Consider the following 19,135-nt stretch of genomic DNA (forward strand, 5'->3'; position numbering starts at 1 on the left):
GGGGGGGTAGGTGAGCTGTGGGTGCATGTGGAGAGCTGGGGGGGTGGTGTGTGTGAGATTTGTGGGGTGAAGTGAGCAGGCCGGGGGGTGAGGGGCCTGTTGTGGAGATGGGCCCCTGTCCCCGTCTTCCTGGCCCCTGTCCCCCTCTTCCTCACCCCTTTCCCAATTTTCCTGCCCCCCACCTCACCCCCTTGCCCTCTGCCTCTCTCCCTAGCCCCCTTGCCCTCTCCCCATTTCCCTAGCCCCCACCCTGTAGCTTCCAGCCCCCCCTTAAGATGTCTTGAAGGTGTGAGGTTTTGTGGGGTGAAGTGAGCAGGCTGGGGGGTGAGGGGCCTGTTGTGGAAATGGGCCCCTGTCCCCGTCTTCCTGACCCCTTTCCCCATCTTCCTGACCCCCACCTAGCCCCCTTGCCCTCTGCCCCTCTCCCTAGCCCCCTTACCCTCTCCCCATTGCCCTAGCCCCCACCCTGTAGCTTCCAGCCTCCCCCTAAGGTGTCTTGAAGGTGTGAGAGGCTTTGGGGGGTGAGGGGGCTGTTGTGGAGATGGGCCCCAGTCCCCATTTTCCTGACCCCCACCTAACCCCCTTCCCTTCTCCCCATCTGCCTAATCCCCAACTTGCAGCTCTCCTTCTTTTGGAGGGGCTGGGAGCTGCAGGGTGGGGGTTAGGAAGACGTAGCACCTGGGAGTGGGTGGCTTGTGGGTTTGGTGTGGGTTTTGTTGTGTTTTTTTTTTTTGTGGGAATAGTGCCCAGCTTCATTCATCTGCTTTCTCCTCATCTGTCACTTGTTGACAAACATCGCTGCTGGTGGGAGCCCTGTGCAGAACTTTGTCTTTCCATAACACTGTCTTGTGAGAAGAGTTGAGCGTTACATTAAATATATATAAAGATCTTCTTTATTCATTTCCAAATGGATCATGAGTCATCTCTTTTGGCTACTTGTCCAAGATACTTGTCCATGTTTGTCTTATGCTTATTACAATCCTGATTTGAAAATTGAAGTGGTGTTGAGCTCTTTTGTCAGTCTGTAAATAAAGTAGTGTTCCACGTAAACTGTCAGAATAGAAGAGAATAGCTTTGTAAAAATGTGCTGTTTCTGGTCTTGTACTTCTTAGAAGCCAGAGAAAGATGTACTATTTGGTTTCACTCATTTTCTGTGGGTCTCAATGCTGGTTGAATGGTAGCACTCCTCTGGAGCTGCTTTTCTCTTTGGTTACTTCTTGTAAAACATTGCAAATCAAATTGCAATTGTTTTTTTTTTTTTTTTTTTTTTTAAATCTGCTTGTAGGGCTTTGTAGATGGGGGACCCAGTTTGACTTTAATGTGTTGCTGACTGGCCCTGAAGTACTAGGGCTGGAGGGAAAGGCTGACTGCTTTGGAGCTTGGTCATGCAAACGGTAATAACAGTGTCGACTCAGACTGCAGGGGTTGTATAACATTTACTCTGCTTAAAAAGAAAACTGAAATCAGTGGTTTTCAAACCAGTGGTGGGTGATGTGGTCCAGGTGGGGCACAGAGCAAGTTAATAATCTCTGCTCCCTGTTAGAAGGTTGGGACGTCGTGGTGGCAGTTTTGAGGGGAGGAGAGGAAGGGAGAGGATGAAGAGCAGGATTTGGTAAAATAATGGAGGCTGGCAATTTTCTTAAATGAGTCAACTGCAAATAACTGTGAACCAATGATAATTTTTTAAGGTATGAGAAGACACAAGCCTTTACCCAAATCCCAAGGCCTTGATATTGCTTATTACCTTGATCTGAATAATCACATTTGGGCAGAGCTTCCTGTTACTGTAAAACTTTAGTTGGATTAGACATTTCCAGTACTCGCTGAAACTTAGTGGCTGGTAACAAAGCTTTTTTTCCCCTGTCCAACACGGGGAGATTATCTGAAGTGTCAGAGGGTTTAAGGATCATGGTTGTCACTGACTTCAGAACCACTTTTTCGTAGAATCTGCCCTACGGGTGGTGTCAAGGCGAGGGGAATTTTGACTGCAGAGCTCTGCAGTGTGTCCAGGCACGAAGGCTAATGTTTTGTGAAATACAAAGGAATTGGGAAGTGAAATGGCCAGGACACTTACTGCCTGCAACTGAAGTGGAAAAATAAACTGTGAAAGTAAATTTTGATGTCTTGGAAACAAAACAAATGTGGAGGGGTTTGGTTTCAAGACACCTGTGAAGCAGGTATAACATCATAGAAGGGTAACTACCCTCTGGATCAACGCGACTCGAGCAATCTAAAGCCTGGGTTAACTCTGTCCAAAACCAGACCTTTGAGTATCTGCTCAGCTGAGCAGAAGCCACTGAGGTTTCAGGTGAGGTGGGACAGTCTGGGTTGGGTAAAAGCGATTTGTGAACTTGCTTTTACCTCCTTCCTTCCTCTGCTTAGGAGGATGATAGGCAATATTTGTCACTAAAGGCTCATCATTAACCAGATGTTCCCTCTGTGGCCTTAGCACCAGGGCTCCTCGGACTAAGAGAAGTAAAATAACTTCAAGGGGGAAAAAAAAGAAATTGCCTTCCAGCTACTGTTTATGAGAGGAGGGAGAAAGTCTTGTTTGCTCTGTCTGCATTTCTGAAGCAATCAACGAAATATTGTCTGTTCTCTAGGTCTGCTTTGTCATGAATAGGCTTTTAAGGATGATTTGTTAAAGTATTCTGACAATCCTGTAGCTTTAGCCTCCACAGGTCTGACAGCTTTTTCTTCTCGGTGCTGTTAGCTGGTGTGTTTTGGACTGACTTTCTGTAAAAAGAAAATCCTAATTAGGGACTCAGCAGCAGATTTTATTAAAATATGTAAAGATACTAAGAAAAAAACCTGGAAACCCTGTTTTCTACTAATTGTAATTGTGTTCTTCGTTCTGTGCTTGAAGTAATTCGAACTCTCTGATGTAGGAACCTGAAGTTTTTTTGATCTTTCTTTTGCCATAATGTGGAAGTTTCTCTGAGCTGAGCTGTACCTGTTGTACAGATATCCACATTTCTCCAGAGTTTTGGTCAGTGCCTGTGGTGTTATCTTAATGAGTGTGGGCTGGGGGAAAGCCCTAGGCTTGGTAGCCTAGTGATTCACACAGAAATGTATTTTATCGGGGGTGAATGCATTAAGTAGAGGGTTTGGAAGAGTTTTCCTCCTGATGCCGTATTGACCGAGGGTCTATATCCTGGTTAAAATGTGACTGCTCTGCTTGTGTTGCTGGGATCCTCAGAAGGTTGGGACTCCTATTGTGCTGTTGGGTATGTCAACAGAAGAAAATGGGGTTTAAGACTAGATAATGTGTGAAGAGGTGGTCGGGAGGGTACTTGTGAAATAACTCCTCAAATAGATGGGAGGAGGCTCTCGCTAATAGGCTCCCAGTCAAGCAGAAGACAAAGCTTGGTTCTGCAGACCATGGGGGCTGCTAATTTAGAACAACTGCTCCTGTAGGAGCTGCTTATGTTGGTATATTGATTAGTCGTGTGTGTTCTCCTGGAATTAACACCACTGTGCTCGGACATGTGTGGTGGGGTGGAATTAAAACTCAGTTTTAGTGTGTTAATCATAAGTCTTCAATCATAAGTAGTCAAAAACATGTTGAAAGTCATCTCCAGTACTGCAAAAATGTAAGGACTTCTATGAGAGGTATCAGTATTTGCAATAAGAAGTATGAGGGTCTGGCCTTATTTGGGCACCGTTGTCTGCAGGAATTATTGAAAATAGAATAGTAAGATGAGACTGGCACTGTAGTTGGCCTTCCTTGAAAAGGGAATGTGTAATTCCTTAGGGTTTCTATAGATTCTGTAAATTTGACCTAAGATCCCTTGAAAAGGGGATGAGTAAATGCTCAGAGCTGTTATAGGTTCCATAATTTCAATCTAAGATTCTTTGAAAAGGTGATGAGTAAATGCTTAGGGCTTCTATAGATTCCATAAATTCAACCTAAGATTTTTCTGCTGAGTGTTTGACTGAATTTTGAGATGAGTCTTGGTGAGAGATGTCCTTGTTCTTGGACAGGCCTCCTTTCATCATCAGGACCTTAATAGGATGCACGCGCTTAAGGACTCCCCCTGCAGCCATTTTTTTTGAAGTGGTTATCACATGTCTCCAAATAATACAGTATGTGGACACAGTATGTAGCACCAGCTAAAATCTTTGGCAAAAATCCTGTCACAAACAGGAGCTGCTCACATAGATAAGGGGATATCGCGGCATCTCCTCAGCACGCAAGTTCTAAATCTGCTTTTTGTTAGGTACCACGGGAGGTTACATTTTTCCCAGCTGGAATTCTTCATGTTTGGATTAGTGGCATCACTGGTTAAGTACCCTCTGAGCATTTTTTAACCTGTCTTATTCTGATGTGCAGAAGTATCAATATTCTTTCTGCAATCAAAATATGAGCAATAGCTCCATCGCTTTGCAACTTGCGTCAGGTTTTTGAGACCCCGAGGTTGCTGTAAGATACTCCGTGATAAATTTGTTTGGGGTTGGAACCACTGCCAGGGCTTGGGTTATACTTCACATACTTGGAATATCAGGGTGAAGTGATGTTAAATGTAATGGATTCGTTACTGATACTGCTTGTAGTAAACTCGTTAAATAAATGCTGATCCCAGGGAGGCTGTGTGTGTGAAAAGACGAGAGGTGTTTTAAAGGTGTAGCATTTATATATCCATTCTGTGCTTTGATAATTTCGGCTAAGCTGCTGTATTTCACTCATTTTGTGCTGGCATTGAGTACCCATAAATACAGAGGCTGCCCAGAACGAGGAGAGGGTGCAATCTGCCGCTTCTTTTCTTTTCAAAAGCCTGTGCAGAGGAGGCTGCGCGGCCCATACAATGCCTTCTGAATTGCTTTTTTCATTCTTGGTAGCTGAAGAGCGAGCCTGAATTCCAGTCGAAGTTTCAATAGATGTCCCCAGATCAAAGAAATTCTTTATCTCGTAGATGAAGGCTTAAATGTGCTATTTGTGGGGTTTTGCTGATTTTTATCTTTTGTGAGCTGCTAGCCAGCTTCTGCCCTTCAGTCGCTTGATGTGGCTGCTCTGCTGTGGTTGTGGATCTTGAAAGGCTTGTTTCAGGAACAGTTATGAAGAGTCACACTTCAAGGAGTGATGTCTCCCTTAACCTTTTCCAAACTGTGGGTTTACGTGGGTCAGCGTCTGGGGCTGTGTGGGGCAGAGGGGCAGGAGAGGGGCTTGGGGAGGCACCGAGAGGGGTTCCCCTTAATGTTGTGTGGGGTGGAAGGACCCCTCTGATGGAGAGAGCTCCTCCAGCAGCCCTATTTCCAGCCTGAAGGTTTGAAGGAAAGGTAAATCTTAGGCAAGATGTTAAAGAAGCCTTAAACTAGGCCTGAGACACAACGTGGTGCTGCTTCCAATTTGCATGATGCAAATTAAAATAGAGGGATGGAATGCTATCAGAATGAGGACTGGAATAGCTGTTATGTGCTATCTTTAATTTGGTTAGTAGTGTTGAGGAATATCTTGGTGTATGAGAGTATCTTGTTTTCTTGTGGCTTGAGATGCTGAAACAATTTTGGATGCCAGAACATGACTCATTAAAAGAATTTTAATAGCCCTGGTGAAACAGGACCTTCCCCTGCAAAATCCCTGCTGGTATTTTTCTGCCGCATTGTGTTTGAGTCTATCTTTAAACTGTCATTCTTGTCAGTTTGCCTGATATCAGGGCAATTGTACCAGTTTATAGCTTTTGGATTTGGCAGCTCTTTTGGGGACTGGTGCCTCCATTTGCCATTTCATTCTTGGGTACCATCTGCCTTTGGAATCTGGGAACAGGGGCTGGCTCCCTGGCTGTGGAGGAACACTAGTGGTTTTGTATTTGCAGGGCTTGTGCTGAAGTGCAGCAGATGGGGAGTTTGTTTGTATCCATTTATTTTATTTTATTTTTTTTTTGTACTACCAGAATTATTCTGTTGCTATGCATAAGGTAACGTGAAGCTCCTTAGACATCAGCTTAGATGACTGAGCGTGGGAAAAGCTGTATTTAGGACTTGCAAAAGAATACAGAAGCTAAATTCAGTACCGAGACTGAATTCATGTAGTAAAGTGAGGAGTTGCAGCATCGTGGACTGCGAATTCCAAGGGCCTGGTTAGTGGGATGGTACAACTGATGCTTCAGCTGGAAGGTGGGTAAGGAGAGTGATTACAGGGAGTCCTGCTACTCCGAGGAGTAGTTGCTCTTTCCTTTTGCAGCTTAAATGTTCTTAATTAGTAAGAATATATGGCAAACTGTGCCTATGTAATTTGACTTACATAGGTTAGGAGAGATGCGGACTCTTAGTGCCATCAAAGCAGTGAAGCCATTTTTTATTGTATTTTAGACTGTGCTAGGGACCTTCTGGCTGCTGGCGAAGAGTGTCTTCCCTTGGGCTCATCTCTACCCAGGCTGGTGACAGCATGACAGTTTCTTTAGATGCTGGGATTGTATTTCTGTCCCAGAGAATTGCTGGCAGAGGCGATTAGTTCTGGTACCACGTCTCTGCAGACTTTGTCTTGTCGTCTGCCTCACGCAGAGAAGCAATTTTGCAAGAATGCCTTTCCTGGAGGCTAAAAGGAGGTTTTGCCATTTTAATGTCGACGATCCTAGAGTTTGGTCAACAAGCTTGCGCAGTAGTGCTCTGGGGATTTGGTAGATGCAAAGTATTTTACATTTTTAAGCATGTGGGTGGAACTGTCACCGATTCATAGTTGATTGAATTTATTTCTGATAAGTGATAGGAACATTCTGTACAGCCAAGCCATCAGAACTCGGGAAGAGTTGGCCTTTGTGACCCACTGGGCCTCCTTGAACTGTGGAGCAAGGTGAAATACTGTTCCAACCCAAGACAAAATTAGCCCTTTGGTTGTTTCAACCTTGAACACTGTTTCTTCTTGATTTTTTTTTTAGGGCCTACCATTAGTCTTCCACTAACCAGTGAGATAGGTGGGGAGAACAGTAACAAATTGTCCCAATGGCTTTGTGAGAATCAACCCACCGTGGACCTCTGTGTTGGTGCAGCAGAAATGCTGAATTGCTGACACTCGTTTCGAGATACTTAAGCAAATTCTTGGCGCTGTGTGGGTTTCTTGGTGGGCTGGGGGGCAGCGGTGTCTGAACTTTTGCCTTCGGCTGGTTTAGAGATGATGAGACTTGTTGTTCAGCCAACCCGTTCTCATGCAGTCTGTCCTCAATTTTTTAGGGCAGAATTTCATTTCCTTCCCTCGCCATGAGGAAGAGCATCTCCAGCGGACTGTGAGCTGGCACCCCTGCCTTCTGATTCTGGGCCAGAACTGTAATGCCAAATGCCAGTTACTGAACATCCTGCTGGGCGAGAAGCTGCTCCCCACCACCAAAATCAGCAACGAGGAGAACTGTAAGAGGCGACGGATCCGTTTCACGCACGGGACGCAAACGCGGATCAGCCTGGCGCTGCCTGAGCAGTATGAACTGGTTCACATGATGGCAGCCCACCGGGGGCACTGGGACACCATACCGGAGGAGGACTTAGAAATCCATGGGGACAGCGAAGATCCCGCTCACCGGATAGCGGAGCTGGAGGTCATGCTGCCGTACTCGCTTCTAAAGGTAACCTGGTCCACGTACCCTCCTTGTAGTGAGCTGAAGATCTAACATTTATTCTAATAAAGCTAATGGTTTAAACTCTCCAACGTAGGAATTTCTTTAATTAAAGAGAAGCTGGAAGTCTGGTGTTAGGCTTTTAGTTGGACATCACTGTCTATGCTCGTGTGCCTTTGTTTCAGTGTTGACTTGTAGCATCATTCCTCTGTGAGGTTTCCACCCATCTCAGAAGCCAGTTTCGAGGGAACTCCAAGTGTCTTCTCAAATCTTACTCCAGTTTGAAGGTCATTCAGAGCTTCTTAATTCCAGCATCTGATAAAATGACCTGACTTCACTTGAGAGGGTGGCTTTTCACATTCCTGTGGTGTCAATGGACATTGAAGGTGTTAAGAACAAGACGACGGGAGTCTCTCCTTGTCTCCTCGGTGCTTTTTCTAATGCTGTTAGTATCTTGCTTTGACTTTCCTTTTACTTGCCCATAAATCGTGTTCCTGTCCTGGGGATGTTGCAGTTTGGTGTTTAGCAAATATCTTTAAAGGTGAGGGTTTTATTTCATAGCTTTTTATAGCTTCCATAAGCTTTCATTGCATCTCCCATCTTTTGTTGAGCCTTTCTGACTGCAGTATAATGCTCCTGGAGCATTGTGTTTGGCATTCGAATATCTGGAATAGCTAATTAATTCTTAAATTGTTTAAGTGCAAAGAGTATGATCTGTTGTCTCATGAGTAAAAGTATGAGCTTCATAGTTAAACAGTGAAGTAGTAAGGTTTTGGTTTTTTCTGGATATATGAATTCAGACAGGATTGTAAATAGTAATAGAAGGCCCCGTCTGGCTCCATTAGTTTGAAATCCATTTTACAAAACCAGTCTGGAGCTAAATGTGAGCCCACCCTCATGAGATCAGCAGAGTCGATGCCATGTTGTAGTGTGTTTGTGGCTTCCAGTGCCCACTGAGAGAGAACAGAAGGGCCACGTTTGTGTGAGCTGTATGTGAAGCATCAGCTCCTTTCCCAAAGAGCACCAGAATCAGCTGCTGGTGCTGCAAAGGAAATGCCTGTTCTGGATCTTCTGCCTGAAAAAATCCTGCCTTGCTTCTGCATAAAAGAGCATTTAGCTTTACATTTATTTTACTTGGTTAGATTTTTATATGGGCCAGTTTAGGCACACTGCAGTTTACAACCCTCTTTCAGATTTCTCATGTGAGTGACAAAGATCTCTCTGTCTGGCTTTGGTTATATTTAGGACACTTAGATGAAAACAGCTACTCAGATTAATTTGAAAAGGGTTGGTGAAATAAAAAGCTCTTCCAGTAGAAGGAGAGGGAGGGTGAATCACAGGTAGATTCAGATGGCGTCAAAGGATTCCTTACATGAATTCAAGGGGCTAAAGGAGGAATAAATTATTTTTTTTAAGGCTGATAGGAGAACATAATGCATTTTGGCAGGTAATTGGGGTAGGGGCAGGAGTCTGACCTCCCATTGAGAGACTTGCGGAGTTTTCCACCCTTCTAGCTAATGTGTTTTCTCCATTTCTGCTCAGCATACACCAAGACAACAAAGATTTTAAAGTAAATACCTGTCAGTCACGGACACTGCTTCTGTATCTTGTGGAATATCTGTCTGGAGCAGTAGTGGATGAGGTTTTTTGGACACTATCCAAAACTGTGTGTCTGCAGAACTACTCGGAAAGAACTTTTGCTTTTTCTTAACTTGTAAAGCAAAACTGGTAGTCTAATAACAATAACATGCTTGGGAATAGCATGATAGCCAGTACGGATCTTAAGGATTTAAATTTTGCCCAGGAACCAAATAATTTGGAGGAGCTCAGCACCTTTTGGGCAGAGGGGGAGAGAAATCAATCCCAATTGAATTGAGAATCCCTGTATTTTCATCTGTTTTTTTTTCTCCCAGCAGCAGAGTGCTTATTAGTAATACTGTGTTTCATTATAACCTTACATTGTAGATACTCAAACATCCTACTAGTGTCTGAAGAAACATTTGCAGGTCCTTATTGTGGACTTGAAGTGTTATGGGAGATGAGAATTCCATGTGTTTCTGTTGGAAGTCACCTTTGTTTCCCATAGTGAGGGTACTTGTCTCCCTGTAGGTTGCCCTCAGAGGAGCTGTGGGTGACTTCAGGACCTGGGCAGCTTTTCAGGCTGAAGTATCTCTTCCCAAGAGCCTTAATTGCAGAGGGTGGCTGGGGCACCGAGATGACAGGCTGCTGTTTTGTGCAGGCACCTATTGCTGAATCATGCTTCGTGCTGCAGATGTTTGTTTGCTAAATCTGAACTCATCAGCCATTACTCCAGTAAAGAAAGGCTGAGTTATTTGTAAGTTAACAGTATCCAGATATTAACTAAACTGCTTTTTTTTTTTACTCAGAGAAAAATTCAATGCGAGTGTAGAATATATAACTTCTTCATCTTGAACTGCCAGTGGAGCACCCTGAGGTGTTTTTTCTTTAGTCTAATACACAGGATAGGACCGTTCTTGCTTTTCTGGGTTACTGAAGGATGCTTTAATCAAAATTTAAGGAAAAAGGGGTGAGGGGGAGGGAGCCAAAGCTTTCATGAGCATGGGTCAGCTGCGGTGAGAGCACTACCTTGTGCTAGTAGGTATGGCAACTTAGTTATTTTTAAATGTGAAGTATCAAGGAAGGAAAAACTTCGGCAAAGCTCCTCTGTTCCTTGGGGATCACTGTGCACAGGAATGCATCTAGGTCATGGGGAATAATCCATCTAGCCAGACAGATTATTAGATTTACAGTGGGAGTAAACAGTTGGCTCTTTCCCTAAATCTTATCAGTTGTGCCTGGAAGCCAGAACGGACTTCTCTGAAGTATTGGTTTTCGTCTGGATGGTGCAGCTGAATGGGAGGAGGGTAATGGGGCTGAAAGCTCCCTTTTTTCATGCCTTCGTCTTGCTTTGTGCTTCCTGACACTGAGTTTTGGGCTGAAAAGTTTTAGCCAGGGCTTGTAGGGAAAGAAACAATATTCAGCTGCTCTGACAAAGCTGGAAAATGAATGAAGAAACACAAGATGGTTCTATGAGCTCTACCAGAAGAATCGAATGAGTTTGGGTTTGGTTTTGCATTTCTTCAGGTACTATATAGCAGTGATTCAGGTCCTATGAATTAGTAGTTATTGCAAGTAGCAAAGAATGTGGTTAAGTACCTATTGGGTAGTTATTTTAATGTACATCCTGCTTAAAACTTGGAAGAACGTGCCCTGATCTCCCCCTTGGGAGTATTTTTAATGTATTTGGCCGTGGTGTTAACACAGGGAACGGAAAAGCTTTCATGTTGGCTGGGACACTCTTCATTCCACATAGCATGGGTTCACTTTGGGGTGTGCTGGGATGCTCCTGCTGTGTACCAGCATCAAACACCTGAAGTTCTTCCTCTGCCTCTTCACTCTGGCATAACCGAGTGTAGAAGATACTGAAAACGCCAGCACCATGAGGTTATTCTTCCATCTGTGTGAAATCTGTTCTCTGTTTCTAGTTTTGCTGGTTTAGTGATGTATCTTTTGCAGGGCAAGAGTTCACGGTCAGAAAAAGAGCATTTCTTCTCAGGCTATTTCATGAGTCTGTGTACCCCTCATGGGCTTTCTTGGGTTGGCCCTTCCAGCAAAGGTAAAACAAATTCCCTGATCGAGTGGGGTTCAGGGTCATGGCACAAAATCAGCAATTATGATTTGCTGGAGCCCAGAGGTGTAGTTCTGTTTTTCTTACCTGGGATTTTGTCTAGATTGGATTTACTGAACTTCTGACCCCCATGGAAATAGGTGGCAAGATTTCAGAAAAATTGAAGGGAAAACAAAAATCTAAGTAGAATCTAGGGGTATATAAGTAACACAAATTAATAGGGAGGCCATTAAATTAGATCACATGTAATAAATGCAGTAATTGTCAGATTTCAGTGATTCATGAACTATTCTTGGAAGGCAGAATATTCAAATTGGCTTAGAACAAGAATGAGCTGGGCCCTCAATCATAATCTGCTTGGTAGGGGTTTGGGTAAAAATCTGACTAAATTGGGTTAGCTTCTCAGCACCTCAGTTAACTAAGCAAACAGTGATTAAACTGCCCGAAGCCTAGCAAAATAGGACAAGGTCCTCTCGGGATGTAGGAAATAAGTTCTATTTTAACTGATTTGGAAATGAGGAATTATCTGTTGACTTAGTAAAACAGCACACTTTAGTGGGCCCTGGATGCATTTAGTGAGACTTCACTTGTTTTGCTGTAGGTCAAGACCTACTTGATCCTTGATTTTAATTTTTGTTGTGGGCTGTGGGATGCAGGGCTGGGTCCATAGATGGGTACGGAGCATGTCTGTTTGGTTTTCTCTCTAAACTGTCTTTTCTGCAGTGCTGTTGACAGCACCTCTGCATCATATTTAAGTGGAAGAGCTGTAACTCTGATATTGGCAGAGCTGATGTTCAGATTGCTAAGTGGGAGGCTTTGATATTTTAAAAAGGGCCTTTTAGTTAAGGAAAATATGAATGAAGTTAACTTGACAGCCATTTCATGCTTACAGCTCTGTCAGAAGTGTTCAAGTGTGTTTATAGCAGGGTGACCTTGTGAGAACCAGCTTAAAAATTTCAGGAATCCGGTGTGAGTCATAGGTATTCCCCATATAGGAAGACTTGATCCCTTATAGTATGAAGCTGTATAGGCAGTGTTTAGACTTCTGTAGGTCATGGTGGGGGAAAAAAAGGCAAGAAATGTTGCTAATGCTCTTTGGAAAAGCCTGAGAGGCCTCTACGGAAACAGAAGGACCAGTTGCTGCTGCTGCATTGGGTTGTCTGTGTTGGTTTTCTCCCTGTCTCCTAGAGACAGCACTGGCTTCCTCCTTTGTTTACAGTGGCTGGCGTTGAGTCATGCGTCCTGGTGAGTGTTGCAGGGCTGCACATCCCCTTCTGCTCCACCTCCTGAGCTTCACACAGGTCTGGGTCCAGCCCCTGAGAGTCCCGGGGCAGCACCAACTGTGGGCTCTGAGAGCAGGCAGGAGACCTGGTCGTGTCTTTCATTTTTCTGGTGGAGAAAAATGCTTGAAGAATTCTTAATTATCACCCCGTTATGAGTTGGGGAGGTAGCACTTAAATTTGTCTTTGGTTCAAAGCCTTTGACATTTTCGTTCCTTATTTTGGTAGAAGCTGCAGTGATTTCTGCAATCATAACACTGTTCTCACATATCCAAAGATGAGTCTTGTCTCCTTCCTTGGAAGGGAAGGAAGAAGGTTGCAGAACTGTCCCTTTTTAGTAGGGTTAGTAAGAAGTGATGTCAGCAGGAGACCTGACCAAAGCAGTGAAACTACCCAGAAAGAAAATAATAATAATTAGCTTTTGGTTGGGTTTGAAGAAAGTCAGAATACATCTCTTAGCTTTTGGTTGGGTTTGAAGAAAGTCATAACTAAGCTGGTCACAACCATCTGTTCTTCCTCATCTCTCCTTTGGCTGTGAACTCTTTGGAATCAGTTATTGTGCTGCCTTTGTGGTGGTGGTGGTGGTGGCTGGTGTGATGCTTCCTACCCATGGAAGCTACACTGCAAACCAACAGCCTTAATATCTCCTCAACGAGCTGCAGATCTGGGGAACATCAATGGGAGAGGTGGTTGCAAAATGGGACAACTCTAAGCTAAAGAATAACAGTCGTTCTGCAATAGCCTTTACCTGGGAAGCATGTTCTGAACTTGGCTAAATCTTAAAGATGGTACAAAAATAAGAGTTTTGGGGTCAATGGGCACTAATCCATGTCTGGCTGTCGTTGGCCTTGCAGGGAGGCTTCGTACGAAAACGTGGTGCTGTAGGTGAGACTCAGAACAGTTCTAAAGAGCTTGAGTGTTTCTGGTTTTGCTCTTTGTGAACCAATTACGGTGCTTTTTGGCATGTGTCAGATCTTAAAAGCGTCTCTAAAAACCTATTTCTTTTATTTCTTCCCTTGCTAGGAAGTGGACGTTGTGGTAGCGCCGTGTCGTGGGTTCCAGTCTGCTGAAGCCACCTTGGGAGAGTACGTCAACCAAGTCCTGCCTGTCGTCATCTTTGCCATCAGTGAGGCCGAGCTTTCCTCGTCGGATGAGAACGAACTGCGTGAAATCAAAGAGAAATTCTCTTTGCCCATTTTCTTCTTCAAAGTGCCAGAGTCGGGGGCTGACCTGATCTCTCCCAAAAAAAATGGTAATGAAAAATCCTCCCTTTACTGCCAGCTGATGGACTTGGAGTATCTGAGCACCAACCACTGTAGCTGTGGAGCACCGGGGCCTGATGCCGATGCCCAGAGCATGTTGGTGGAACAGTTTGAGAAGCTTCGTCTCCTGAGCACTTTTTCCAGGCAGGTCCTTCAGAAGCATCTCGTGGAAGCGGCGACCAGTTTAAACGAGGTGCACTGCCGCTGCCTCAACATCTTCATCAACCAGGCTTTCGACATGCAGAGGGACCTGCAGATCACCCCCAAGAGGCTGGAGTACACCCGCAAGAAGGAGAACGAGCTCTACGAGTCTCTGATGAACATTGCCAACCGCAAACAAGAGGAGATGAAGGACATGATCGTAGAGACTCTGAGCAATATGAAAGAGGAGCTCTTGGAGGATGCTGCTAATATGGAATTCAAAGGTAACTCCTGGCAGGAGAGTAACAGGAATGAAAAGGTTCAGGGCTTTAAGGGAGAGGCAGAGTAATATTTGCCATCTCTAAGGGACAGTTGGCACTCTAGACAGGTGACTTTGCAAGAAAATTCATAATTAATACACAAAGACTTTTTCTGTATTACCTCCTGGGTAAAAAGCACTGTCCTTAACTGAGAGGCCTGAATATATTACGTCTTGGTTTCTTACAAATCAGACTTTTTTCCCCCCAGAGCTTGCTGCACCGTTCTGGGTTAGGGTATTTCACTTCTCTGCTTTGTCTTGGATTCTTACAAATCAGACTTTTTTCCCCCCCAGAGCTTGCTGCACCATTCTGGGTTAGGGTATTTCACTTCTCTGCTTTAATTCCCTATTCTGCAGAAGAAGAAAATAACTCTCAGCTTTGCCTCAGTGGATGTGTTGAGACTTGGGAATAAATCTATCCTAAGGAAAAAAGCTGTTTGAGTTTTAGCAGCGAAGGCTTGATTTGTACTTTCTGCTTGATTTCTTTGTCTGAGAGAGGTTTGCGTAAGGCTTTGGGGTAGAGAATCTCCTAAAATTAAATTCTTCTGGGTAGGTAAGGTTTTCCTTTTGGAATAAAAAAAATCAACACAGCATATTGTGCTCCTGAGGCCTACGCTTGGTGTTTAGTGTGTGTTTTTGAGGAAATGTGAGAATTCTCACTACATCTTCTAGTCCCAGAACTTCCAGGAATGCAGGAGCTGGAAGGATACAGAGCGATGTGTAAACTGCAAAGGCTGTCCATGTTCTGTCTGCTGGAAAATGTGGTCTGTCATAAACATCAAAGGGAAGATCTGTAGGTTGATGTTCCACAGCTCTGTCTCCTCTGCTTGCAAAGCAGAGGTTTACTGTAACAATCCTTTCTTTTTCTAAGGAAATGCAGTTCACTGGGCTGATGGGCAAACACTTTTCTATTTAAAATAAAATTAGAAATAACTCTAGGCTACAGGTTTAGAAGAAGTTTTTTGTGAATTGGGTGCTTTTCTGAGTCTAAAACTCAAGAGAATTTTGACTGACTTCCTCCTCCCAGTTTCAAATTGGAGCGATCCCTCCTGGGATGAAGAGAAATGCTGGATTATGTTTAATCCTGCAGGTTAGGATCGGGATCTTGTTGCTTCTGCAGGGGGGAAAGGGATAAGATCTTTCCTGCTTTTTGAAATGTTTGCTGTGTAGTGCCCATGCAAAATACTGTCCTCATAAAGAGCTTGTTTTAATTGCAACATTAGCCTATTTTGTGCTACAAAACCCCACAAAAACTAGGATACATCAAGGGTATAGTGAGTGTGTTGATTCTACCTGTTTGGGGCTGCTATTGCTCTGGTATGAGGACAGGTAATTCCTGTAGTCTGTCTGTCCCACTCCTTAGATTGGAGCACTCTTGTGCCCGAGTTGAGGAGTCCATCTGAGCAAGAGTATGTTTAGCACAAGCTAAAACACTTGCAGTAAATGCATGTCTGTGTTTATACGCACAACAAATATCACTCAGAGTACTTAGTGTAGCATCTTGTTGGCTAGCAGTGTGTGAAGTAATACCCTAAAAAGAAGAAGATGTTATTTTGAGGAGCTAATGCCATCTGCCGATCACTGGATTTGTTTTTAAGGAGGCCAGGCTGTTGTTGGCCAAAATCCAGAGACAAGGTCTTCAGCTCCTGGCAGTACTGTAGGACTGCTCAGAGGGGTTACAGTGCCTGAGAAACGATTGCTCAGTGCTTGTTTAAAAATACCTAGTGGTAAGTAACCTTTTCAAGGCACCAGGAAAAAAAATTCCATGTAAGTGGTGTGGCTGTTATGTCACTTTCTTCATAACATTCCAGATCCAGCAGTGCTTCTGAATTGCAGTGGGGCCTGGAAGAATTTCCTGAGCCGCTCTTTTTCAGATAGAAAGACAGCTTTGTGCTTCTGCCCTTATATTTTTGGGATGGTAGTCGGCTTGGCATCACTGTAATACTGTAAACCCGTAGCTGCAGGATGCTTGAACAGAGCCTGTCAGGTGTTAGAGCTGAGCATCCTGTGAATTCAAACACCAGTAAGTGGAAGGAAATATCAGAATATTTTCCACCTCGATTCTTTAGCTTCTGTGAAACTGGAGTAACCAGGTGAGCATTCCTGGAGCTACTCCAGTGCTTTAGTGCTTCCTGTTACAGAATATCAAATTACTCAGGATCTGTAGGATTGGGTTTGGAACCTCAGGTAAAATTGGCAGGACCAGCAAAGATTTAATCCTTTGTAGCAGCCAATATACGTGTCCTGCTGTTGCTCGTGAGTTGTGGGGTTTTTTGGGATGACTTAAAAACTGAAGCCAACAGTGTTTCTGTCATCTGGGTCTAAAGAAATGAAGCCCTGAAGGAGCAAAGTGGTGAAGGAGCGTTTGGAGCAGAAGCTGTGGGACTGGGGCTCTGCTTTCTCCTTGGCAGAACTCCCAAAGCAGCTCTCGGTAGCCATCCTTGCACAGTGATAGGTAGACTATAAAAGATGCCTCTTTCTTTTCTTTTGTGCAGATATCATCATTCCTGAGAATGGGGAACCTGTTAGTTCCAAGGACATAAAGTGTTGTATTAAGCAAATTCAGGAACTGATTATTTCTCGATTAAACCAAGCGGTTGCCAACAAGTTAATTAGTTCAGTGGACTATCTGCGAGAGAGCTTTGTAGGGACTCTAGAGAGATGTCTGAAGAGCCTGGAGGAGTCTTGGGAGGTTTCAGTACATCCTGCGAGGAGTTTGGAGAAGTCAAAGGATGTTTCTGTACACATCACCAGCAATTATCTCAAACAGGTATGGTGGCATAAACACCTGTCTAGAATATTCTTAATAATTGTCTTTATCCTGATCCAGCAGAGGTGGGAGGAGACTGAGATGCTATGTGAAATTAGAGAAACACAGTATATAGTATATAGTAATCAAATTACAGCCTTCATACACCTATGAGCTTAATATAATAATTGAATTGAACCAAGTGAATCGTGGAGTATCCCATATAGTGTCCATTTTTTTCATTTTCAGAGGGTCTAGAAAATTTTATACTGACTATAGCTTGCAAAGTTCCTATATTTTCATCTTTTCCCTGCTTCCCAGATACTGAACGCAGCCTATCATGTTGAAGTCACTTTCCATTCTGGCTCAACAGTAACCAGGATGCTGTGGGAACAGATCAAACAGGTACGAGCATCTTTATCGATTATTTCTAGTACCTGTCACTGCACAGTGAAACGTTTTGGGAGCAAAGAATAACGTGAATATTCACAGCTACCCTCTCAATTTTGATTCTTGGCACATGCACAGGAAAGCTGTTCCTTCCCTGCTGTGCATGTGACTTATTCCTGGGGATCTACTATTAAATTTAAAGCAGCTACCACTTTAGTGTTTTCTTTCTGTTATGAAACAGCCGGGGAATGATGATCAGCAATTTGAAACTCTCGCTGTTTGTTTTGAGTAACTGATTGTTTGTTTGGGTTTGGGGGTTTCTTGTGGGGTTTTTTTGTTTGTTTGTTTTGCAAGGTATCTTGATTCAGGTCAATTCACTCTTTGCCCTCCAGAGCAGACCAGATTTCTTCAGGTCTTTGTTTTAAATTTCTGTCTGTTAAAGCATTCTGAAGTTCCTGCTCTGAGCTGTTGACGACCTTTACGGCCTTCTCCCTCTTGAGATTCCTTGTATGGATGGGTGAGAGGAATAAGAGTTTTTCCCAAATAGGTGCAGTCCAGACTGAGTGGTACCAAACCTTCAGATGCTCCTTCCACCCAGGAGGAGGAGGAGGAGGATCCAGCCGGGGGTGCCCAGCAACTGGATTTCTGTGGCTTCTAACGAAGGGTGGGGCAGGGCATCTTAATCACCCAGCAATTTAAGGGAAGTGGCGCAACACCCAGGACTTCCGCACCTTGACGGCGTGTGGATCCAGCAAAAAGCTGCTTTGCTGCAGCTTTTCACCAGTTCAGGAACATCTCTCTTCCAGTCTCTGGAAGCTGCAGCCCACAAGCTGCAGCGTGACTTGGGTGGTTTTCCCTGTGGTGGCTGCCTGGCTACACACGCTCTTGGTTGGACGTAAAAGGATGGCTGGCTTGTAGAAATGGAGCAGACACACAGAAAATCAAATCTCCTCTTTAGTGTGTGTGCACAACAGTACTGTGATCAACCCTTCTAAACTGTAGTAGTTACTGGAAGGTAATTATTTAGCCCAAATCTACGTGCAGATGACTCTGTGTTATTACAACGAGGAATCTCAGTAGTCTGAGTAAATTGGCTGACCCTTTGCTTTTTTTTTTTTTTTTTTTTTTTGCCTTAATTCTGTTTGCTGTTTTACTAGATAATCCAGCGGATCACGTGGGTCAGCCCCCCAGCCATCACCAGTGACTGGAAGAGGAAAGTTGCTCAGGATGCTATCGAGAGCCTCAGCGCCTCGAAGTTGGCCAAGAGCATTTGTAGCCAGTTCCGGACCAGGCTAAACAGCTCTCATGAGGCTTTTGCAGCTTCTCTGCGACAGGTGAGTGTGTGGAGCTGTGAAGGAGGTCTCGTTTTCTACATTGGCTCTTGTGGAGAGAGGGTTTTTAATTGCAGAGATGGGTAAAAGAGCAGCTCATGCAGTTCATTGCCGTTCTGATGGAAGAGGTGGCAGAGCTGATGGGAGTGTCTTGGTACAAGGTCCCTTGCTTGAAGCAGCATCTCCACTCAGCTGCACGAAGACCCTCAACCTCATGACACAAGGTCTTCAAACCAGGCAGGATTATAGTGTTTATGTGGTATCTCTTGTAGTTAGAAGATGGCCATTCTGGCAGACTGGAGAAAACAGAAGACCTGTGGTTGAAGGTGCGGAAGGATCACGCTCCCCGGCTTGCCCGGCTCTCTCTGGAGAGCAGGTCCCTCCAGGATGTGCTGTTACACGGTGAGCTTTGTGCTTGATGTTCTCTCTATTATCCTCTGCTCCCTCCTTCTGTAGCAGCTGGTGGGTGT

General features: G+C 44.3%; 1 protein-coding gene across 1 annotated transcript in view; it reads left to right on the forward strand.

The window, feature by feature from the left end:
• Positions 1–19,135, forward strand: part of DSTYK (dual serine/threonine and tyrosine protein kinase) — a 30,203-nt gene that overhangs the window by 4,026 nt on the left and 7,042 nt on the right. The window contains exons 2-7 of the mRNA XM_014955406.1: positions 7,168–7,553; positions 13,497–14,160; positions 16,691–16,965; positions 17,266–17,349; positions 18,492–18,668; positions 18,938–19,067. Of these exons, the coding sequence (XP_014810892.1) occupies positions 7,168–7,553; positions 13,497–14,160; positions 16,691–16,965; positions 17,266–17,349; positions 18,492–18,668; positions 18,938–19,067 (1,716 nt within the window). The remainder of the gene's footprint in view (positions 1–7,167; positions 7,554–13,496; positions 14,161–16,690; positions 16,966–17,265; positions 17,350–18,491; positions 18,669–18,937; positions 19,068–19,135) is intronic.

This window comes from Calidris pugnax, unplaced genomic scaffold (genome assembly GCF_001431845.1).
Source record: "Calidris pugnax isolate Ruff unplaced genomic scaffold, ASM143184v1 scaffold215, whole genome shotgun sequence".
Lineage (NCBI taxonomy): Eukaryota > Metazoa > Chordata > Aves > Charadriiformes > Scolopacidae > Calidris > Calidris pugnax.